A 24,843-nucleotide genomic window follows, 5' to 3' on the forward strand; every position below is an offset into this window, starting at 1 on the left:
TAGTGGTTGTGGTCTGATTCTGCTGAAGCTTCAGATACAAATGACTGTTCACTGACACATAGATATCAAAATCTTGTTTATAAGGTTAACAGATATTGTGATCTACATAGGCAGTGTATTCCTGAGTTACCTCTTTGGTACCATAATCTCTTTTCCTAGAAAAGAAACATGACATCCTGTAATTTTCCTTAGTGCCAAGTTTATTATGGATGGAGGTACTGGTAACAAAAGAGTAATAAGACAGAGTATAATGGGAAAAAGCCAATTGGAAATACAGGGCAGGAACTCAGCTGGATTAGGATGGAGATGGAACTAGTCAAAATTGTCACCCATTTGGCCTCTGTGTGAGGTAAGGTAGACTTTTAGAGGGTAAAACAGGCTATGCTAAGGGTCTTTGGAGCAAGAGATGTGTGAGGGTGAATGAATGAGCTGTGGAGAGAATCCCTGACATACCCATGAATTTTCTGTAATCTGTGATTACTGTCTGGAACAAGAGCACTTTGTGTAAACTAGACTGCAGAGAAAAAGAATATATGAAAACTTAAAAGTACTTGGTTGTCATTTCTGTAAAAAAATGGGCAATATAAATGCTGCTTAACTCTGTCCAGCCTGGTAGTGGAACTGATTTATATGGTCATATAGCTCTCAGCTGCATTATAAATGATGTGGGTAGTGGTTTTATTGCATTGTCATATGTTAGATGGTGATAATTACGTGGCTTTTTTTTCTCTTTACAGGTGGCTTTGTTACTGCAATGTCCCTCAGTTTTGTGACAGTCTACCTCGGTATGAAACCACCCAGGTTTTTGGTAGGACATTGCTTCGCTCTGTTTTTACTGTAATGAGACGACAACTGCTGGAGCAGGCCAGGCAAGAAAAAGACAAGCTTCCTCAAGAAAAACGAACACTAATCCTCACTCATTTTCCAAAGTAAGGGTTCCCAGTGTGCCTGCCTCCAAAGTTAACCAGCAACTTCGTTGTGGAAAGGGAGAAATTACCTGCAGCTTAAAATAATATCTTTTTATTCAGTAGCAACTAGACACTGCAGCTTTCTTTACTGCCATAACTTAGATTAGTGTATTTTATGTACACAAATGCTTGCTTTGTTTTATCCTAGGCCTTACTTTATGAAAAGGATTATTCATATTGCTGGGGGATTGTGCTTTTTGCCTATTAGCAGGTACTGTAGGTCAATTACTTTCTTTTTCTGTAGTCCTTGGAAACAATGTAGGTCCAGACCTGCAAAAACATGCTTGCATCTGCTTTGGTGATGGAGCATTAAAAAAAAAGGGGGGGGGGGATGTTGTACAGAGTTTATAAGAATTTCAATTTAATTCAATATTGTAACAGATACCCCACCCCTAGAAGAAATGGGTTTATTAGACAGGAGTCAGTATAAAACTGCATCATTGAATCCTAAACTCATAAATTTAATACTGAGTATCTTTTCCAGTACTGGAATGTTGATGACAATCTCTCACAATAAAACAGCAATTATTACCAATAATTATATCAATAACAGGTGTATTGAAACATGCTCAACTTTGATAGTCCTTAATTTCAAACATTTTACTGATGATGAAGAGGGGTACTGATGTTAACAGGATCATTCACTGTAATGAATTCCTGTAAAATAGTGTATCACTTGAAAAATATCCTTATTTTACAAGGGTAGCTTGTTTCTTTAAGTCATACTTTAAAAGCCTCCTAACAACAAATGAAGTGAACCTACAGAAGACCTGGTGGCACTGATGCTATCTATGCAAGCTACTGTGTTGGGCCAGAAGATGGGTTAGAGCTGAGGGGAATGAAAAACAACATGAACTTTCCTAAGCTGAGTAGAGTAAGGATTTCTTGCTCCTACTATTATTAATAGTTTATTTTACCACTTTGAAAAATGTGCACTGTCTTTGGGGTAGACTGTTATGGTTACAGGAATGTCTGTGTGTGTCTGGGAACAGGATCATGATCTGGCCCTGAAACATAAAAAAGGACTTAACACCCCATTGATGCAAGGAGCAGATTTGTGGTGGAAGTAGGTGTGCATATGCCCCTGTTTTCACTGCCTTTTAAAGCCTTTTGCAGTAATTTGAAAAGCATTACTATTCACTGCAATTCTTTTTGATATTCTGCTGGGGGGAAAAAAAGACAAATGCTGTCTCCAGATGATCTGTGGGAAGTATGAATAATGTTTTAAATCTTTCATGTACTTATCTGAAGCATTTGTCTTTCCTCTGGCATTGTGCTGAATGAACCCTGCAGAGGAGCTGTGTCTCAGAGCATGGAGCCTGGCATTGGCACAGGGCTCCCCTCTGCCCTGGGCTCTCCTTTTGGGCAAAGGAGCACCCACAGCTTGTGTCAGTGCATACCTAGGAAGTAGTTGCTATCAAGGCTGGAGGCAGAGCCTCTGTACTGCCTGGAAATAGAGCTTTGGCTAAACTTGAATTTGTCCTTCTGCTCTGTCACAGATGGTCAGGTCACTGTTACAAACTTTTTAGCCATTATCACCTGTGTCGACAGCAGCAGCAAACAGCAAATTGTTTAGGTATGGGTGTCCTACATATACAGTACAAGAGTCTGACTTGATCCTGAAAATCCCTATCCTGTTCAAGGAAGTTTTACTCATCAGTCCTGTTGGTTTCAGCTGAACAGTTTCTATACATATAGATTACTCCAGAGAGTAGAAATGTGGCATGTCAACTTCTGGTCTGAAAACCTCTTTTGTGCAACATAGGATAAGCAGCTGTCTTGCTGTGGGGAAGGAATTGGTGTATTAGCCCTGAGAGGGTGAGTGTGCTGGAGAGTCTGATCTGTGGAATAAAATAATGCTAAGAAAAGTTTAAAATTGTGCTGTTTCTGTAACTGTACCAAAGTAAGGTTAAAAATACTGTTATGTAAGCACGAACATGGCAATTAAATGTTAGAGTAGGACACTTAAAGGAATGAAAATATCTGTCTAAGAGCATTTTAGCAAAGGCAGAAAGCAAATGCATCTGCAAAATACTGGTTTATCAAAACAGACATATTTTGCCATCATTGTATAACATCAGTCAACTTACAGCTTTCTCACTAGTGGAGTTTTGCTCTGTAAAAGTAGTTTGTAACTGTTTTTTTCTGCACTTGCAAATTAGATAACTATTGCTAGTAATCAGAAGCAAGGTTTTGTAAATGAAAGCACTCTACTGAATTGTGGTACTTCATGTCTACTCTGGCATGTGATTTTTGCATGTGTGGGGTTTTTTTTTAATAGCATTGGCCAACAGCATTTTCTTACTGACTTAGTAAATGTTTTTAATTTAAAAACATTGCAAGTGTTTATTTTGAAAAAGAACCTGTTTGGAATTATCCCATTAGTTGATATTTTGCCTCGTTTTGTGCCTAGGTTTCTGTCTATGCTGGAAGAAGAAGTGTACAGCCAGAATTCTCCCATCTGGGATCAGGATTTCATGGTGTCTAGTTCCCGAACCGGCCAGTTGGGGATCCAGACAGGTAATTTGCATCTAGTGATGGGTAGCACAAATGAAAACTGCATGAAACTGCGTGATTTAGGACTAATGTGGGGCTTTTTAATATATATATATATATTAGATAGAGAGAGAGGTGTTAGTCTGTGACCTTTTAAAAATTTCATTCTTTTAATTGGTGAAACAACTTCTCCCTTGATTGAGTTTGACTTGTCCAACCAGTCTTAGAGCACTGTAAATTGGACAGATGAAGCTGAATGATGAGATTTTGCTTTTCAATAGAGCCCTACAAAAAACCTTTTCATGAAGCTGAATGCCAGCAGGCTTGGCAGGTATGTGAGGGAAGTTTGTTTTCTTAGCTTCTGCTTAGCACTGAGAACTAATAAAGCCTGGTGTTTGCCATCCATGTTATCCAGCAGTCCCCTCTTAGGTAGAATTTAGTTTAGAAAAATACACTGATATAAAGCTTTAATGTCTGTACGTGTGAACTGGTGGCATTACTCTGTTGCACAGTGTTCACTGTTACTTTTTGGGTGGTGGGGGTCCATCTCTGTGACAATCTTTCCAGAATGGGTTCCCTGACCTGATTTCTTTTGTGCTTGTTTTTTATGTCGTTGCAGTTATCAGTCCACCTCCTGTTGCAAGGTCTGTTGCATACAGTGCAAGTCCTTCATCTCTGGAGCAATCCAACAGTGGGAATATGAGTCCAGCTTGTAAAGTTTCTTCTGCCCTTGACCCAAACTTAGGTAATGGAGAAGGAGCCTCGCCTTTTGACTTATGTTGATCTTATCAGTAGTTGCAGTATGTGGTAACCTTTGTCTTCACTCTACATGAGCAAACTTGAGGTGTTTTTGCTGAAAGATTTGCACACACATACCTTTTTCTCCACTACAGTAAAGTTTAACTTACAGAAATGGCAACTGTATTTGCAAAAAAACCCAATTGATTTGTTTAAATTCATTTAAAATGGGGAAAGATATGCTGGTGTCAGAGGTTTTTGAAAAATATGCTTTCTTGGAGTACATCTATTATAAGCCATGAGGAGAGGTTTCATTTAAATAATGGCAGAGTAGAAGGGGCCATCACATTTGGGTATTTTAATCTTTCAAGGTAGTGAAAATGTGTACATTTAAACAGTGAAGAAAAACACAGACACACCAACCAGGTTAAATTTAAAACCTGAATGAGGTTAGGTAAAACAAACAAACAAACAAAAACCTTGCAAGTAAAAAAGTTGGTGATGCATAAATTCTCCTAATAAATTGTTTTTCAAACACCTCAGGATTAATGAGCCTGTCAAGAGAGGTTGCTAGGTCAGAGAGATGATCCCAAGCTTATGTAAAGTGAGTCCTCAAGGAAGGAGAAAAACCAAAACCAAAGTGAATTTTTAGTCTCAGTATTCAGTACAGAAAAACTTGGGGTGGCTCCTAAACTGCAGTTTTCTGTAAAATAATTTCCCAAGCTGTCCCTCAGAAGTGGCAATGAGTAGGGAGTAGGATGATGAGTGGGATAATCCTGAGCATGCAGCTGGATCTCTATTACTGTACCTCTGCTAGTCCCTGGTGGACTGTTCTTTTATGAATTTAACTAGTTTATTTTGCTATATAATGCATGCGTCTCTGCAGTCAGTCGGGCAGCTAATAATTAACTTGGTATATTTTGATTTGGAAATCTTACACAGATTTTCAAATATGTATGACATACATACATATGTATGTATATTTATCTATATGTGCTGCTGGGTTGACAGAAGAGGTGAAAGAAATATATGATGGGTACTATCTCGGTTTGAAAAGACAGGTGTCTCCTAAGGAAGGCAAGAGCCTCCCTTGAAATGGAAAATGTAAACTCTCTTTCTGAATTATTTTAATTTTGAAATTAAGGTGCTCTTAGGCAAAGATATAGGATTAGGAATAAAAATTCTTTACCTTGCAAATTTAAAAAAAAAACCAACAAAAACCTACAACTTAATAGAAAAATTAAAATAAAATGCAGTAGTACAAAAAACCACTGACAGAGTCAGAATACAACTTGACACCCTGTTGGTCAGGGTGTTGGTGGCAGTATCATTAAGTGGTGGCTGCAGCTCTCCTGGAGTGACAGATGTGGTTCTGTTGAAGCAGTGATACCGTAGAAGGGTGTAGTTTTCTTCTGAAGGTCCAGTGGTGATATTGATGAGTCTGGTCTTCCTCTGGGATTCCAGTGGAAGAAGGCTGTCTGTGGTGTTCCAAATCTCAGATTATATCCAGGTAGGAATGCTTAGCTCCTCCCCCTGGGTGGAGCACCTCAGGATGGGATGATGTAATTTCATCAGTCATGCAGTGAAACTCAATGGCCCATTAATAGCAGATATCCCTCTGGAGGGAGGATGGGTCATGGAAGAGATAAAGAGCACTGCCTCACCTGGTTTTAACAGATGGTAATGGAATACATACTTTTGGTTACGTCTTGTATTGTAACCTAAGACAGATACTTAGTTCCAGTGAATCCTAAAAGGGGGATTTCATGTTATCCATAAATAAGTGCTGCAATTTGTATATTGAGTACTGACCTTCTAAACCAGCTGCACAGAGGTTCCATGCAAAGGATTTTGAAGCAAAAAGAAAAAGCAAACAGTTTAAAACTGAGTTTACAGAGGTGTAGAAGAAGGAGAGGTACATTTTTCCTGCTTCATGCTAATACCCCAGTGCAAAGTGAAAATTGAGAAGTGGTATTTTTCAGATTTCATTTGTTTATCTTTCTCTTTGTCTATGGAGATTAAAAAAAACCCAACAAAAACCAAAAAAGCCAGACCAGCTAACCCAACCTCAAACTTGTCATATAAGCTACAGAATATGACAGAAGTGCTAGACTTCATAGTCCTAGTCTGTGACAGTTTGGTTATTTCTAATTTTTTGAAGTTTTGTTTTATAGGGGAAAAAAGAAAAAATAATGAGCCCTATTCTCTGGAGGATTCTAAAAGACCAAGGGTTGTAGGAGATATCCCTATTGAGTTAATCAACGAAGTAATGTCAACAATTACAGATCCTGCAGCAATGCTTGGGCCAGAGGTGAGATATAGACTTGGTGTTGCAAATAGTCTGTTTGTAAGTGGTCTGTTTTTAGTGAATGTTCCACATGGATAGAATGTGATAAGCTAAGACAAGACAAATAGACTTTGAAAGAGTATGATTAGGTGAACAAAAAATACTGCTGAATGGGGTTCAAGAATTGCAGCAGAATGAAAGATCCGAAGTTAAAACTTCTCTCTGGTGCAGAAACTGATCTAAACAGTTATTTGCTGTCTTCCCCAGTTGCTCTTTTTTTCGGCTGGAAGAGAAAAACAAACAGAAATGCAGAATTGTGCCATGTACAGAATTGCACTTTTTTTTTCCTTGGCTGGCTTTTCCTCCTTCTGTTCTCTCTGCCAGGCTATGTTTTGCCAGCAGCTCATTTGCCAAGATTTAGCTAGACACTGCTGAAGATTTGGAACCACCTACATTTCTTATTCAAACTATGTTCCGTGACTGATGGCTCTGCATATTACAAATGCTATGCCAGCCTGGCTGTTGGGGCTGGCAGTGACTTGAAACCCAGCAGCCAAACTTTGCTCAAAAAAGTAAACAGTATGTGCATACAGAGATGGTTTGGCATTGTAAAATCATCTTGAAAAGAATAAGTTAAATAAATTTTCTGTATTAATTTAATCTGCATTTAGATATATAGATGCAATTGCTAGATATGTAACAGCAAATTCTGTGGGAATTAGTTTTTTTTTTTGAGTCTTTCAGTAGTGGCAGAGATACTAGAAAGCACTAATAAAATAAAAAAGAATATGACTTTTCCTGCACCACCATTAAAATGTGTGATTTGCAGTATGTGTAGGCGATTTCACAATTCGTGCCCAAGCTGGCTAAGACTAAAGAGAATATGAAGACTTAGTGGTGTATGCTTCAACTGGATGAGGGCTATCCCTCAGGAGGTTTTGGAACTTTTTTTGAGTCATAACTATTGTTATCTAAATCTGTGTCAATATAAATCTGTTGTTATCTAAATCTGTATCAATATAAAATCAGATAGGCCTTTGTAGACTGTAGTGTAGACTTACATCAGGTTTATTTGACGGTGTCCCTTCTGCAAAGGTACATTACAAAGGAAGTCATGGGCAGTTCTGTTGGAAAAAGAGAGAGGGTTTAATTTGTTTGTTCATTAAGGATGTTCTGTCAGAGGATGTGAAATCTCAAAACTGTGATTTTGTTACTCTTTTGTGTGGTACAGACCAACTTCCTCTCAGCACACTCAGCACGGGACGAGGCAGCGAGGCTGGAGGAGCGCAGGGGGGTGATTGAATTCCATGTGGTTGGCAACTCCCTGAACCAGAAGCCCAACAAGAAGATCATGATGTGGCTGGTTGGTTTGCAGAATGTGTTCTCCCATCAGCTGCCCCGAATGCCGAAGGAATACATCACCCGCTTGGTCTTTGATCCGTGGGTATCCTTGGAGGGGGGGCTGGCGTGTGAGGCAGAGGGAGTCTGGTGCTGTTTGCAGCAGAGGTGGGGTGGAGAGCAGCTCTGCCTGTGCTACACTTTTGCCGTCTTTTCAAGCTCTCATGACTCCTGGTCAATCTAATTGGATTGTACCCAAATGCCATCTTGGTGGCTGTATTAATAAGTTTCTTGTGGGACTGTGGTGGGTTGACATCGGCTGGATGCCAGGTTCCCACAAAACCTGTTTTATTGCTCCCCTCCTCAGCTGGACAGGGGAGAGAAAGTACGAAGTTCTCAGATAGAAGGGCAGGGAGTGATCGCTCATTGACAACTATTGCAGGCAAAATAGACTCAGCTTGGGGAAATGAGTTTAATTTTTTACAAATCAGATCAGAGTAGGATAATGAGAAAATAAAAACTACATTTTAAAATACCTTTGCCCCATGTCTCCCTGCTTCCCAAGCTTAGCTTTATTCATGATTCTCTTCCTTCTTCCCCAAGCAGTGCTGGGGGATGGAGGCCGCAGTCAGTTCCCATGTGTTGTATGCTGCTTTTTCCTCCACAGGGAAGGACTTGACACACTCTCTCCCTGCCCCAGTATGGGGTCCCTCCCACGACAGAGTTCTCCATGAACTTCTCCAACATGGGTCCTTCCCACAGGCTGCAGTTCTTCATGAACTGCTCCAGCAGTTTAACCTTCCATGGTACACCATGGGGAGCTTTGTGTCCCTCTGCAGCCTGTGAAGGAGCCCCATGCCGGAGCAGGTGGATGCCTGAAGGAAGGCTGTGGCCCTGTGGGAAGCCCACCCTGGAGCAGGTTCATGGCAGATCCTGTAGCCCTATGAAGAGAGTTTCCCACACTACCTGCTAGAGCAGCTTTGCTGGCAGGACTTGCCTCCCTATGGAAAGGGACCTGTGCTAATGCAGTTCCTGAAGGAGCCCATGGGAGGGACCCCACGGTGGAGCAGGGGAAGAACTCTGCCTGAGGAGGAAACTGTGACACAGATAACATGTAGTGAGCTGACCATAACTCCATTCCCCATTCCCCTGTGCTGCTTGGGAGAGAAGGTAGAGAATTGGGAAGGAGAAGGGGAAAGGTAGTTTTAGGATTTGTTTTACTTTCCATCATCCTGCCCAGATTTTGTTTGGCAATAAATTCAACTAATTTCCCCAAGTCAAGTCTGTTTGGCCTGTGGTGGTAATTGTTATCTCTCCCTGCTCTTATCTCAGCTCATGAGACTTTCATTACATTTTGTCTCCCCTGTCCAGCTGAGAAGAGGAATGACAGAGCAGCTTTGGTGGGCACCTGGCATCCAGCCAGGGTATGAAAGCTCAAGTTACTGCATTGCTGCTGTCATTCCACAAGTAAAATGCACTGAAATAAGTACAAGACAAAAAGAATATATAATATGTATAAATTCTTCTTAAATGGTGTCACATACAATATAACTTCAATATACATCATCTGAATATTAACTATATAATTTATATGATTTATATGATACTGCGTATTGAATCTAAAGAAAAGTGCACTGTTTTCACCCCTTGAGGATTATACTAAAATTCCTTAAAAGGAACATAAGGGTTGAGATTGCACCTTGTTACATCTTTCCTGGCAGCCACTATAAGTGCAAGAGAAATGGATATTTATTCTGGTCTTGATTCTCAGAGGAATGGGTGATAAGAATTAAGAAATGTCCTCTCTTACTTCATCAGCTGCATTTGATACTGATAACTATGGAGAGTGCATGCAAGCAAACAGGAATCCATTAGAAAGGACTTGCTCTCCTGCAACTCCATTAATTTCCAATTTACTCAGGATAAAACCATCCTGAGAACTGTGCAATGGTGTAACTATCAGCAATAGATTCAATGAAGGCAATACAACTTTTATTTTTTGGATATTACCCGAGTATCTCAGAGTACTTGGCAAGGCCAAAAGCTTGCTTTATTTATGATGATGACCTTTATGGTATATTGAAAGCTTTATATTAAAGTAACAATGCTTCTGTAGATACCAGTAGGCTAACTTAGGAGGCATATACAATTGCATTATCGTCATGGAAAGAATTGAATCAAGTTTCTGAAAAAAGGAAGGTTAATAGCACTTTATGTACTAGGTACATGAATTAAGTGATTGTTATTTTTGTCTGCTCAGGAAACATAAAACCCTTGCATTAATAAAAGATGGTCGTGTTATCGGTGGTATCTGCTTCCGGATGTTCCCCTCCCAAGGATTTACAGAGATTGTTTTTTGTGCTGTGACTTCCAATGAGCAAGTCAAGGTAAAAAGAATTCTGTATTATAAGTGTTTTTTAAATGGATTTGAGTCCCATTCACCTTCTGCCATGTGCTCCTAATATTTTTAGTCATGTTGAATATACTGCTGAGTTTCCAGACAGAAACAGATTTTGAAACATACAGCAGTTATGAATTTAATACACAAAAACCAAATTAAAAAGTGCAGATTTATAGTTATCATCATAATTCTAGGATTACCTGTATTTATTTTTCTCAGCAGAGCAGTAGCCTGCCATTCTTGGACTTTTCATGCCTCTTTTCCCAGTAGCTGTGTCTTTGTGTAGTGTAACGTCTCATGGTTGACTGAAATACATATTGCTTGTTTGGGGCAGTAATTTGTGTTCAGTCACTTTGTGACATTACATGACTTTAATCTAAATGAGATATAATAAAAAATTGGGTTTTTTACTAGTTTTTTTTTTACTAGGTTTTACATCTCAAAATAAGCACAAGGTCTATTCTGTACACTCTTCTTTGACTTATAAAATGCCACAACATTTTATCAGAATGTTGACAGTTAGCATCTGTGCTGAAAGAATGCAGAGCACTATGAACACATGAGATTCCTCCAGCTTTTCCAGCTACTACAGGTTGATCTAACTCCAACCATTTGGTTCACTGTTTTGCCTTTAGATGGTGCTGTAGCTTCATGATTTTTAGTTCAAGCAGCAGGAGCTGAGATGTAGGTTAATTCAGAGTGTATAACAGTTATACAAAAATTGTACACCCTGGTGCAAAAGAGTAACACAGTGGGATTGAAAGTCTGTAACAACCACTAATATCAGGTTATATTTGATTTTATTCAACTCTGGTGTTAGAAAGGAGCATTTCACTACATTAAGCAGTGACCTGTCAGCATTAAGAGTAATTTAGCAAATGCAAACCCTAACAGAATATGAGTAAGTTGTGCTTAACTGCACTACACAGGTGAGGCTGCCAAAGGTGTGTCGTGATTTTCTAGGAATAATCTTTAGAAGTAATAGAGCAGATAATTCTTACCCATCAGATTGACTCCAGGGTTGTGTAATGCACTATTTTTTCTTTTATCCTCTGGGTGCTTCGCTATATCAGTTGAGTGTTTCTGAAAATTTGCCTTCCCACCTTTCTTTCTGAGTAATCTGACCATGTCAACATATAACTGAGAAAAAAAAGTTCACACATGGGTGACCTGCCTAGTCTTAGGAAAAATAAATTCCTATTTTAATTCAGTTTGAGGCTGGAGTAAAAAATATAAGAACAGTTTTCTCATTCAAATTGAATTGTTTTTTAGGTAGTTCGGTCCCCTGTTACAAAACAATTTTAAGTTTTACTGGATGTGGCTTAGTTTCCTCTATGGCAATTGCCATATTTGGGGCTATTCAAATGTAAATAAAATCAGAAGTTTGTATTTTCTAATTTATTTTTCTGACTTTATTACATCAGTAAAAATTTTCCCAGTTTTCAAGAACAGCGTACCAAAAAGAAATCCATGTATGCTTCTCTAAGTGTCCTGTTAGTCTGCGTGATGAGAAAGTTGGAACATATGCAGGAACAAAACATTATTATGGGATTTGCTATCTACTTTATATTTCTTCATATCACAGCAGGAGGGGATGACTATGGCTTACTTGTCAGTGTGAATAAATGCAACCTTTTGTTTACTTGTGGCTAAATTTAAATGGAAATCATGCCTGTGTGCAGTCAGAAGGTGCAGCTATTTATTTGATTGTGGACTCAATAATTTTCTGCTCCTTATTATGCCAATTGTTCACTGTTCCTTTTTATGCTTTATGATAAATTTAGATAATAAATCTTTTGAGGCAGAGATGGTTTTGCTACAGGTGCACAGAACACTGGAATAATTTCAATATTGCTACTGCTTTGTAGTTTTGATGTGATACGGCTCAGAAAGGATGCTCTATTGTTACAGCATGTGCAGTTTTGTTATTGGTGTAATATGTGATTTTAATGGTTGATATCTAATTTAAAAGAGGAACAAAAAAAATAAACAGTGGGCACCTTGAATTACAACTTCCATGCTGGGTCACAAAGATACCCCTACAAGGCTCAAAAGAGTTTGCTCCTGAGTGTGCAACACCAAGTTAATTAAGAGAATATCTTTAAAACAGGATCTAGAGGAAAGACTGCATTTTGAAAAATTGTGTGTAATAACCCTGGGTCCACAGGTTCTAGTATGTGCAGGTCCTAAAGGCTTTGTCATGGCTTTTTCCTCATATGTTTCACACAGGGTTATGGGACTCACCTAATGAACCATCTGAAGGAGTACCACATCAAACACAACATTCTCAACTTTCTCACGTATGCAGATGAATATGCTATTGGCTACTTCAAGAAACAAGTAAGTTCATTGCAAGAAATTACTTCTTGCAGGAAGTTTTATATCTAGCAGTGAGGAACTAAGTAACTAGGCATGACAAAGTAATTGGATAAAATGCATAGTGCAATTTTACATGCATATTTTTTATCTGTAAAATGTGCTCTGTGTTCATCTTGTGCAATGTTTTTAGCTTCTAATACATTTTACTTTGATAGAATCCCCTGAATATAAGTATATGGTATAGTCTATAATTATCTAGTCTAAGAACTAGTAAAATGTCAGTTCCTTCACTGATTCTATAAGAAGTATAAAGAAGGACTAAGCATACCTGTGACAGACTAAAACTTACCTGATCTGCACTTAGCAGCTCCTCCTGATTTGAAACATGAAAGTTCAAATTCGGGAAAGATGGCAATGTCTATTCTGTCAATTAGATTTGATAAACACGTGTCAACTATCTGGCCAGCAAAATGGAGTCAGATTTTTCTCAGAGGTGTACAGCATTAGGCAGTGAAGATGACCTGGATAGTGGGAAATTGTGACTAGGTAAAAGGGAAATTTTTTTTTCCTTTCCTGTCCTGAGGGTGATGAAATACTGGAAAATATTGCCTAGGGAGATGGTGAAATCTCTGTCCTTTTTCAGTCTTTAAGACTGGTGACAGCCTAGATCAACCAGATATGATGAGACCTGTTCTGAGCTGAGATGGGGCTAGATGACCTCCTCAAATTCCTTCCAACCTGTTCTATGGTTCTGTATATAAAATTGATACAATTAACTTTTCACACATTCAAAATTAATACAATCTCCCGTATAGTCCTTCTTAGCAGTTGACTGTTCTTTTATCAAGTGCCTCCCATGAGAAGGTTGAGGTTTCTGTAACATTGAATTGTGGTCTGTAACTATTGTTGTATTTTTTGTTTTTTAGCATTATGATGAATTTGGTTCTAAATCCTCATTCATTTCAGTTAAAACAAATCTAAAAGGAAAATGGCATCATGACAATATAATTTTTTTTTCTTTCTTTCTTTGTCAGGGTTTCTCCAAAGATATTAAAGTACCAAAAGCAAAATATGTTGGCTACATCAAGGATTATGAGGGTGCCACATTAATGGGATGTGAATTAAATCCAAGGATCCCCTACACAGAATTTTCTGTCATCATCAAAAAGCAAAAAGAGGTGAGAGTTGAAATGAAATGTTTAATGTTACCCTCTATTCAGATGTTTAGAAGCAGTTCAGTGGGTGCCAGGTTAGCTCTCTGCTTTGGTGCTTAAATTTGAATGCATACTTTTATTAGTTAGAATAATCCCTTCATTCAAGTCCGGGTGCCAAAATTTTGTAATTGAAACATCAAATTCTAACTGACTTAACAAGAACAAGACTCTTAAAGTACTGGTATTTTGAGGAGTAATTCACAGTTCAATTTTGTGGTAGTTAACTAAGCAAAATCTTGTGAGATTGGTTTCTTTATGGCTTTGTCAGTTCCTTCCCTCCCATATCAGTAGTGTTCATTAGAGCTACATTTAAATGGAGTGTTTGTGTTGCATGTCCTGTTTTATTTGAAAAATAAAAGACTTTTTTTCTGCTATTTTTTAAATATAAAAATCAAGGGTGGACTGTCTTAATTTCCAGTCTGTCCCTCTTTGGATTTTATGTGGGATGTTCTTTATTTAGTTCTTAATAATATTCTATATAATAAGGCAGTTCATTAGCAAAATAATTATGCTATTTCCACTTGTGTTTAAATATTTCCTTGATTTTTAAATAAATATAAATTATAATTTGTTCTTTCAAGATTGTTCAAACCTGACCCTTTATTTTGTTAAAATGCCTCTTTATGAAACAATCATTTTTCTTCCAAAAGAATGATTTGGCCTGTGATTGGAGAGGGAAAGACACTATCTGATGGTTTAACGTTTAATTTATGAGGTTTTTTAACTTTACTTATTGGGAAAGTTTTCATAAGTCCATACAACAGGGACCATAAGTTTTCCCCCTTCATTTCTTAAAGGGGGAAAATTTCTTTCATTTCTTGGCTGCATTACCCTTCAGATTCCAGGCTACTGCTGGACATGCCAGCTGTCCCTTTGGGTTGGGATGTTGTCAGTGTGGATAGTGGATGTGTCTCTTGTAGCCTGTTACATCTCAGACATGCCTAATTGCAGTAGTACAGTTCTAGGCCCAAACCATCAATGTGACATGCCACTCCCGAAAACTTGTTAGTTTTCAAAATTTTGCCTCTGGGATTGCTTTATTAGCTTTCTTCACTCTCTTATTTGTCGGGATGTCCACATTATTCTAAAGAACTTGGAGACACTCCTCTTGCAGATAAAGTGCCTTGGTCCTCCAGACATCTCGTATCTAAAATTATTAGGAAGAAAGCTGCTGTTATGCACTGATCTGTACTATTGATCTTCTCTGAGAATGATTACATACAGCTTTGGAACTGCATTTTAGGATTGCCTGCCTAACATTAAAAACACCCATCAGGCCTTTTTATTCTCCCTGTTGAAAGGAAGTTTAGAAATAGCCTCACAATCTGCAGCTTCATCAAGAGTGTTTGCTTGTCTGTGCATATCAAAGGCACTGAAAACTCTACCTGGACATAAAAAGAATTTTGGATGTTGACAGTTTGTATTATGTACCAATTTTCTTGAATCCTGCTATTTCCCAGTACTAGATATCAGGCATTTCAGGATCTGTCCTTTTAAAAGTGAAATTTTTCATGGGGTCTAAGCTTTTATTTAAAGAACTGGAGTACATGCTAAGACCTATGGCTGCTAAGACCATATCACCTGATACTTGTTCACAGTCATTCTAAAAAATACAAGTCCCTCTATGCAAAGTTTTGTGACCTCCTGACTTGTGATTAATCACTGATTGAATAGCTTTCTTTAATCAGGAAGAGCCACAAGTTCCTAAATTATAAGAAGGGCTTAAGTTGGATTTAAAAATTAGTTTGAAATTATTTTTGTATTATGCTGGAATCTGGCCATAGTGCTGTTGTATACTGTATTCCTCTTAACATTTCTAAGCTCTTTTGAAAGTCTGGTTTTATATTTTTCTCTTCTTTGAGAGGAAATACTATGTATGAGGGAGTGAAGGTCCTTAAAAATGTAAATATGTCAATTTTTATTATTTCCAATGAAAATATTCTATCAAACTGTTGGTCTGCATGGCTGCAGATTTGTTTACTCCAAGTTATGAAGTTTTGAAAGTCACATATCCAGGACACACAAAGCTTAGATAAGTATCTAAGTGGGTATCAAGAGCACCAAAGCAAATTGCTTAGAATTTGAGCTAATAAGATTGCAAAGTATAAGAGGGTATACCTAGGAGTGGGAAAAGCCTTTCCCTAGCATTTACAAAGAGAGTAGAATTTTTGTTCTGAAGAGTGGCATCATTCTGGCATCCTCCAGAGAAAATATTTAATGAGAGTATCTTTGATTAATACATAAGCAATTCCTACAGATAGATATATGGAGTCTTTGAAGTGAATGGGTTGTTTCTAAAATTTTGGAATATGAACATATAGGTACATCTAAATGCATGCATTCAATATGTGCCTTAAAATTTTTGACCAGCTGTGCTGAAGAATTTCAGAAGCTCCAGCTGTTAAAATTTTATAGCCAGTTCTCAAACCTTCTTTCAGAAAATTTCCTTCTCTGCCTCTGCTACTGTCTTCCCAAGAGCTGTGCAGCTTATGATCAGTAGACCCAGCAATGATTCTTTTTTTTGCTAGATTCGTGCCAAAATAGCTGAGAGACTTAACTTCATTTGCAGAATCAGTGTTTGGTCAGGTAGCTCAGCCCCATTACCAGCTTCATGGAAAAGGACTGCAAGGTTAGGAAGTGAGAATGTTTCTGTTCATCACAGTTTTGCATTAATCTTCTGGGTTACTTTACACCAAATAAATTATTTTTTTGTTTTCTCTGCTGCTTTATTACAGATCATTAAAAAGCTCATAGAAAGGAAGCAAGCTCAAATACGAAAAGTTTATCCCGGCCTTTCTTGCTTCAAAGATGGAGTACGGCAGATTCCTATAGAAAGCATTCCTGGAATTAGTATGTATCAATCTCTTTTAATGTAGAACAGAAGCAGAATAGCCCAAGAAAGGTCCAAGACTAGAATTACCAATGTAGTCACATAGTTCTTTTTGATTAGAATGTAATTGTTTTGGTCTGCTGATTTGATTTCTGTGAAGATTGTTGTGTTTCCATTACAACTTCTGTCTTTGAAATTTCCCCAAGGCATCCCAGGCTGATCTTCTTTTATGTATGTGTGTATAATTTTACTTATATGTGATCCCTCTTTGATTTGTATCACAGTGTAGGCGGCAGTTTCCTCCTGGCACCATTTTAATGCACTGCACTCCTGAACAACAATGGTTTCTATGCTAGGCATGAACTTACAGGACAAAACAGAAAAAAAAAAAAGTATCATATTTTGAGTGACTTTTTTTCAGCTATGCTTTTCTGCAATTTATTCTTTGTCCCTGAGGAATCAGATAGGATAACTTTGCCGTGATTATTCTTTACAGGGGTGGGTTGCAGTAAAATATGTATTGAATTATTGAAAAGAAGTGTGTTTCATATAGAAATATTTTAGAATCTTTTCAGCAGTCTGGAGGAAGATGCATGTACAAAATTGAATGGAGCTGTGGGCTAGATGGTTATGTTATTTATTAGGAGTAGCTTTTATTAAAACAAATGCATTTTACTGCAGTAGTGCTGAAATGGCTTTTCTTCTTTGAGTTGCAATAACTCAGTTAATGTTTTGACTTACTGTAGTTCCCATATAATATCTCATGTTGTTGGTGTACAGGAGAGACTGGCTGGAAACCAAGTGGAAAAGAAAGAGGGTAAGTGCTACAGAAAGTAAAATGTTGAAGCAGTTGAGATATTCCTTTGAGAAAAGTCTTTAAACAATATCACTTGATATTTCCTTCCATCCACTGGAAGTCAAATAATCTGCAAGAGATAAGTTCTTAAGTGTCTTTTTTGGTGGTATTTTTTATTTTATTTTTTTATTGTGGGCAAGTGTGGTTTTGGTAGTGGGGCTCTTTTTTGAGGATTTTTGTTTGGGTTTGTTTGCTTGTTTTAAAATTTAGTTCTTCCATAAAATTCTTGAAACTTTGGAGTTGCTTTTAGGTAAGATGCAAATTGTAGGAATGAAGATAAGGGATTCAAACTAATGTTTTTGTATTCATGCTTTCCTTCAAGTAAGGAGGCCAAGGATCCAGATCAACTGTACAGCACATTAAAAACCATCCTGCAGCAAGTGAAGGTGAGTTCCAGTTCTAGTTTACTTTCTGTAAAGATTTTTAAATTATTTCCAATATCTAGTTTCCATATTAGATACCTTACTTTTTTCTTTACCAAAGAGCCATCAAAGCGCTTGGCCCTTCATGGAACCCGTGAAGAGAACAGAAGCTCCTGGATATTATGAAGTTATAAGGTTTCCCATGGGTAATGCCATTAACATTTTTTAAGTAGAGTTTAAAAATCATTATAGCTACAGACATAGCAGATAAATTTTAATCTGATTGTTTTATGGTAAAAGATACGTGTTACTTGCAGCTCTGAAGTGTCAAGAGTGTGATGCTGTCATTTGAAATTGATGAGTGCTCTGTGACCTTTGTGAAACATGCATGGTGTACTTATCTGAAACCTTAGTGTGCCCTAGAGAACCCTAACAAGCTCCTAAATGGTGCAGTCAGCTAGAAAGTTTTAGGACTGAGCTGGTGTAGGTGAGTTGCAGGGATATGTTCTTGTGTGTGGTTAACTGGTCATTGCAGATCCTACTCATATGTTAAAAACCTGAAGGCAAACTTTCAGCAACACCTGAGCATTTGAGTTGCTTTGAAATACAGATTTAAGATTTCTAAGTCACATAGAGAAAACACTTTCAAAGGTCACAGGGTTTTCTAACTAAGTCTTAACACTTTGCTCCAATTTAAGTTTAGGAAAATGCTTCATGCAACTGATTCTAAGCTAACTTTTATCTTTGTCTTTTAGATCTGCCACAGTTATCTGAGGTGTTACATTTATTTGTTTATTTATTTTCACTTATAAGTAACACAGCTGTTATTTATGTAGGATTGCTTGCAAAGGGAAGTACACAACTGTTAATAATGTTTTTCTTTTGACTGCTTCTTTTATGACCCAGCTTTTGACTTCTGGGACATATAATTTCAATGATAATTCAGTGATACCCTGAATGGATGCTTGATTTGTACTGCACCAGATTTAAAACTGAACTCTGGCACTCCTTCCTTGTTTATGGAGTACTCACCTCTATCATTCTGATTACAGTTTCTGAACCCTTTAATATCGTTACAGAAGGAAATACAGGTTCATGGCAAGCTACTAGCCATCAGTTTCTCAGAGAATAAAAGTAATTGTTCATGTTGCTTTGCATAGAATCCAAGCCCATGTATATCAATTTAGTTTAATTATTTTTTTTTATATTGAACTTATCATTCCCAAAGAGCAGATGTACATATACTTTATAAACCAATTGCTGGCTTCATGTATCCCCAACACAAATTTATTTTCTACCAATGAAGAAAAAGAATGTGAATCCCCTTCTGTGGCAGAGTTTTCTCTATCTGCTATTGTGAGCAGATCTAGCTCAGAAATCTGTTTAATCTGAACAGTGGTTACAAATAACTTACCTGAGGAGAAACTCAAAGTAGGAATGTTGTCTGTCCTTTCATTGTTCAGATGTGTTACACTAGAGGCACTAGGATTAAGCTGAGATCATTGGTTTAGTTTTGCTTTTTTTTCAGCTAAGGTACCCAGCATGAATAAACTGTGCCTTGATTCATGATTAACTTCAGATTTCTTTGTGCTCTCCCTGCTAGCATATTGATACTGTAAGAAGTTTCTCAGATAAGATATAACAGTTGCATTTATGTTTGTGTACAGACTAAATTGTAGTTTTTGAGAGGTATGGCTGTAAATTTTTTTTACTACCTCCTGAAGTCAGTTCTCATGTATAAATGCTTTTTTACCCCTGTTTTAAGTGCTCTTCAGGTAATCTATCAAGCAATACCCTTTAGATTTCTTTTTTCCCCTTTTCATCTGCCATTCAAAAGCTGTATGGCTGAGTGACAGATGGAACCAAACTTTCACTGTACTTAAGAGGAGAACAGCTTAACTCTTTAGCCAGGCAACATTTGCTTTAGGGTGAGCTGAGCAGCCTTCTCAGATGGGTGCTATAATTAGTCCATGGATATCTAGTTTAGACATTGGCACCTGAATTTCAGACTTAATAGAAGCTGAATGAGCCTTTACTCTCACAAAATATTGTGCAAAACTAGGGACTGGCAGGTTCTGTACCATTGGAAAAAGTATTTGAGAGCATCCCTCAAACTTCCCTTACATAATCCCATCTTGACAATTTGACAGGGTTTCCTCTCTTTTAATAAATTCAAGTCTCCCTTAAAAAAAACAAACCCACCCCCTAAAACCTCCCTAACCATTACCAAAATGAAAATAAACCCATATTTTTAAATCTGAAGTTAAGAAGTTTAATTCCTTTGCATTGGAGGTCTTTGGGTCTGTTGTCCTTGCAATAGTCATTGACATTAAGTCTTCTTCATTTAAGCTGCTTCTGTTACAGTTTCACAAAGGTGCTGCTGATGCCTGGCTCAAACATTGCTAAAAAAGTAGTTGTTAGAGCATCTGAGGTGAGAAAAGCCAAGGCATCCAGCACACCTCCCACTACTTCTATTCCTGTACTCACTCCTAGAACACTTGTAATGTAGACAGAATTTTTAAATGCCTGATGAGAATTACTGGGAAAGCAACTATGTGGAGAACACTGAGATGATTTACATATTTTATGGATGACTGATTTTAGTATAAAGGAGAACACTCCTTAAAGAATGTTCTGTAAGTAAATGTTTTGCATGATGCTCTGAAAGCAGGGGAGATCAGTTCCCACATGATTCTTAAAAAGCATATACTTAACTATAAACCGTGAAGAGGTAATAAAAATATACGTAGAGCGTAGAACAAATTTAATCTTTTTTTCAAAGCTGCAATTCCTGCTTGTAGTGTAGACCAATGTATCTTCTCTGCTCTGTATGCACAGCGGTAAGGATTTTAGATTAACATACGTGTTTTGTGATGTTTGAATTCTTTGCCCATATACTCTTAAGGCCTCCTCCAGCAGAGCTGAGAACAGGTTGTCTCAGGACAATCAGAAGAGTGTTAGGGACATCTACTACCCACAGAAAACTCAGAGCTCTAAGTATGAGAACAGAGCAAAAAAAGCTTAATGTTTTAAGGAATTAAAAATGAACTCTACATAAATTCATCCTCACAGTGAAATATTGCTTAGTTCCAGCAGCTTTGTTGCTTTTGAAACTAAAATACGGACCATGCCTTAGATGAAGGCAATTTCCATTCCAAATCCTAGCTTTGCCTGTTCATGTTAAATGGCAAATCGGTCTGAAGGGATATTGCACACAAAACATATTTGAATCCAACGCTGTTCATATATTTTTCTTCTGTGCAGATCTCAAAACAATGAGTGAGCGACTCAAGAACAGGTACTACGTGTCTAAGAAATTATTCATGGCAGACTTGCAGCGAGTCTTTACAAACTGCAGAGAGTACAACCCCCCCGAGAGTGAATACTACAAATGTGCCAATATACTGGAGAAATTCTTCTACACAAAAATTAAAGAAGCTGGATTAATTGACAAGTGACACTGTCTTTTTTACAACCAAATAGTGTGCCTATGTTATGGACAGGGAAAGCCGTTCTATATCTGAGTTGTGGGACTTTCAAGAAACTTCTGTTTAATACTTAGCACTTTTAAAAACCCTTTTAGTTTTGCAAACATGTATTATAATGAAGTTACAAAAATTATTTTATTAAAATGCTTTATAATGTATTTAATTACGGAATATTTCTTTTGTGTGCCGATTACCTTATGTTCCTAATAAGTTTATCAGCTACAGCCTCAGAAACCCCACAAACCTGGGGGAAGTTGCACATGTTTGGGAAGATGAAGAAAATTCCCAGACAACAGATGTTATAGCTTACCTAATGTTATAGCTTACCTAATGCAGTACCTATTTGATAAAGTTTTATTATTTTTTCCAGTAAAAAAGAAAATCGTAAGGGAAAACAACAGGTGTGGGGGGGTTCTGAAACATTTGTTTCTTTGTAGAATCTTTTTATAAGATATTATTTTTTAAAAGAAACACTCAGCTGGTTGAGAAGCTGTGAGAGAAGAGTAGTCAGTTCTGGAAAAGGACTGCCTGTGATCTTTGATAGATGCAAGTTTTTCTATTCATTTTCAGTTTTGATAAATATTTTACCTGCAAATTGTAATCTCATAACCACTCTTTAAAAAAAAAAAAAAAAGGAAAAAAAAAAAGGAAAATAAAAAAATCTGGCTATATGCATAATGTCATAGTGACTTGGCTTATGCAGGACATAAGTACCCAAAATAACTTTGGAAAATAACTTTGGAGACTACTTTGCATCTACTAGACAATTTTAATTGGCTAAGTAGAGTTAAGATTTTATGCACTTCATGATCCACCCTACTTACTACTCCTCACTGCTAAATTCTTTAGATTGTTCAGCAGAAATAAGACTATTGTACACAAAGGAAGACAACATAGGACAGCTTCGAGCTTAGATACTTGGCTCTGTGGTAAACTGGATTTTCTACCAAGCTTTATTGTAAATGCATATTAACTGTGATTATTTAGACCCAGGAACATATTAACATTTTACAGCTTTTAGTATATCTTCAAAAAGAACACACACTCATATATGCATATAATATATATACATTTTGCTGCTTACACTACATTTAAGAGGTACACCTAAATCCTTAATGGAGATCAGTGCAGGCCAAAAAGCTGTCCCTTGACATTTTCTAATTAGAGTTTGTAAGTTATAACTGCTTTTGTGAAAAACAGATTAAACTTTCATTCTTGGTGTTTTATATTTACAGATGTTACACTGGTAAAATTCAAGTTATGAGACTGAGAAAACCAATCCTGTGATGTGTCAGAGAATCTATTCCTGCAAAATGCCTGTGCAGTGTTAGATCACAGATCAAGTCAGCAAGGAGATGTCAGGAACTATCTAGAAGTAGTAAATGTGGTACCCAAGGTATTCAAAACATTAATGCTGGACTTGCCATTGTGTTTTGTATGAATTTAGTCTGACTTACATTGGGATCTATAACAAGGGTACAGTGAGTACTTTTTCTTTAATAGCCAGAACAGGATGCTATAAACCTGTTTTGTAGATTGGGCCTACAGATGCACCTGTTAAGCTTGGTAACCTGTGAATTTTTGTTATTTTCAGAGTAGATTTTCTTATAGTCTTTCAATCAGATTGTCTCTTCTATATTGAAACGTGTTTTCTAATTTAAGAATTAATATTTTCATAGATACTGTGCAATAAAGTTATGGTAGGATATGTGGTTTTGCAAATGCTTTAACAGCTGATGAACTTTACATTTGTCAAATTAATATATTGTACTGGTACAGAATAGTTTTAAATTATATATGTACAAAACCCTACTTATTTTGGTCTCTCTTTTTTTTCATTACTTGGTACTTGTGATACAAACATGCATACTAAAGCGCTTTCACAAGCAAGCACAGTGAAGCTACAGGAGTGCTGTCAGTGCCTCTTCCAGGTAGGACAGAAAAAATGTGAAATGGCCTCCGAGTTCATGATGGGCTGGGCTGAGCTGTGATCAGTGCAAGTATCATTCCCAGGTTTATGGTAACTGAGATACAGTGATGTTGACTTAGCTGTCCAAAGTTTTGATTATGCTATTTGCCAGTGTTTGTCTTCAAGAGTCCTTTACTCACAATACATAATATATGTAGCAGCAAACTACAGTCCAGGTTGAGCTTGTACCATCGCCATATGGTCAGTTATGATCACATCAATAAAACCTGCACCTGTCCAATATGTGACAGATAATTAGAGTAGGAAGAGATTTTTCTTTCCCCCCATCCACTCATATTTGCTCCTGTGAAGGTGTTCTGTTCTGAGGGTAGCAACAGTAGCCAAGAGCTGTTTTACTGAACACTTCTAGTGAAAGCAGCTGAGATCAGGAAAGACTGCTTTCCATCACTTCAATTTTTCAAACTTGCTCAATCCAGTAAGAAAAAAACCACCCAGACCAACCACCACACCCCTGCCTTGGGCTGGTCTGCAATCACCCTGTTCTTTTTCTTTCCCTGATAAAACAGCTGTTGCAGATTTGTTTCATGAAAGAGTACCTGATGTTCACAGAATACCCTCAAGGATCATTAAGTGCATCTCTTGCATGAATGGCTGAGACGGGGATTGGACCCACAACCCCTGGCATTATTAGCACCAGGCTCTAACCAATATAGTTCAACCACTCTGCTTAAATTGCCCTAGTACTAGAATCCCAGACTGAGATGGTGAGGGCCTATGACTAGAATTTTGGGATACAAAGATAAAGTTTCCATTCAAGCATCCAAAGGCTGTGTTGTGAAACATGATTTTCAAACATGCAGTAGCTACAGCTAGTATTATTTTTGAAAGCCATAGAAGAAGCTACAAGTAAAATAATAATTAACAGCTTTATTAAAGAAAGGGAGAGAGATCTTGCACCTATTGAAGTGGGACAGGCAGTCTTACAAAAGAAAGGAAGAATGTGTAGTTTTTGGTTTTTCCCTGTTAGGTGTTTGGAATGTACCTTTTCTTTGGGTATTCACAAACCCATTAATACTTAAGTGTGTCTCAAACAAAGCAAAAGTATGTTTGAGTGGTGGACAGTTTGTAACACTGTTCTCATATGTAGCCTAGTGTGGCACCAAATAGCACAAGCGCAGATGTGGCATCTCTTCCTCTGGGAAAGTCACTGCTCAAAGCTGGGACTTTTTTTATGGTTTTTATAAACTTTATAAATTTATAAACTTTATAAATTTTTATAAACTGTTATGAATGTCCCGCAAGAGTTGGGACCTAAGTGGAGTCTCCTTCACCAATCTTCCTGAGCAGGTTGCTTTGTCTCTGTCTGGTTGATTCTAAATTGCACTCAATACCAACTAAGCCTAAATTGCTGCTTTTGAGCTGCAGCTACAGAATCAAATTGGTGCTGCTAAGCTGCTTCTGAACTGCTTATGCCACCACAGAAGATGGGGACAGAGTACACAGACCTGTAATACCCACTGCTGACATTAGTACCCTTGAAGCAACCATGGAAACTGCCAAAAGATCACCAACCCACTCCAAGCTGTTTCCAAAGACTAAGACGTTTATTACAAGAT

At 37.5% G+C, this 24,843-nt stretch overlaps 1 protein-coding gene across 3 annotated transcripts in view; it reads left to right on the forward strand.

Annotated features, from left to right (window-relative positions):
- KAT2B (lysine acetyltransferase 2B) overlaps window positions 1–21,460 on the forward strand; it is a 38,970-nt gene extending 17,510 nt beyond the window's left edge. The window contains exons 6-18 of one of the 3 annotated variants that reach the window (XM_058833710.1): window positions 738–929; window positions 3,382–3,488; window positions 4,084–4,209; window positions 6,377–6,513; window positions 7,721–7,929; window positions 10,088–10,214; window positions 12,458–12,568; window positions 13,582–13,725; window positions 16,497–16,611; window positions 17,372–17,408; window positions 17,770–17,833; window positions 17,905–18,015; window positions 21,074–21,212. In XM_058833710.1, coding sequence (XP_058689693.1) covers window positions 738–929; window positions 3,382–3,488; window positions 4,084–4,209; window positions 6,377–6,513; window positions 7,721–7,929; window positions 10,088–10,214; window positions 12,458–12,568; window positions 13,582–13,725; window positions 16,497–16,611; window positions 17,372–17,408; window positions 17,770–17,833; window positions 17,905–17,967 — 1,432 coding nt within the window. In that variant the 3' untranslated portion in view covers window positions 17,968–18,015; window positions 21,074–21,212. Of the gene's footprint in view, window positions 1–737; window positions 930–3,381; window positions 3,489–4,083; window positions 4,210–6,376; window positions 6,514–7,720; window positions 7,930–10,087; window positions 10,215–12,457; window positions 12,569–13,581; window positions 13,726–16,496; window positions 16,612–17,371; window positions 17,409–17,769; window positions 17,834–17,904; window positions 18,016–21,073 lie in introns of all 3 variants that reach the window. The other 2 variants (XM_058833708.1, XM_058833711.1) reach the window with 2 other exon arrangements.
- The last annotated feature ends 3,383 nt before the right edge of the window (window positions 21,461–24,843 follow it).

Source organism: Poecile atricapillus, chromosome 2 (assembly GCF_030490865.1).
Source record: "Poecile atricapillus isolate bPoeAtr1 chromosome 2, bPoeAtr1.hap1, whole genome shotgun sequence".
NCBI classification, from domain to species: Eukaryota; Metazoa; Chordata; class Aves; order Passeriformes; family Paridae; genus Poecile; species Poecile atricapillus.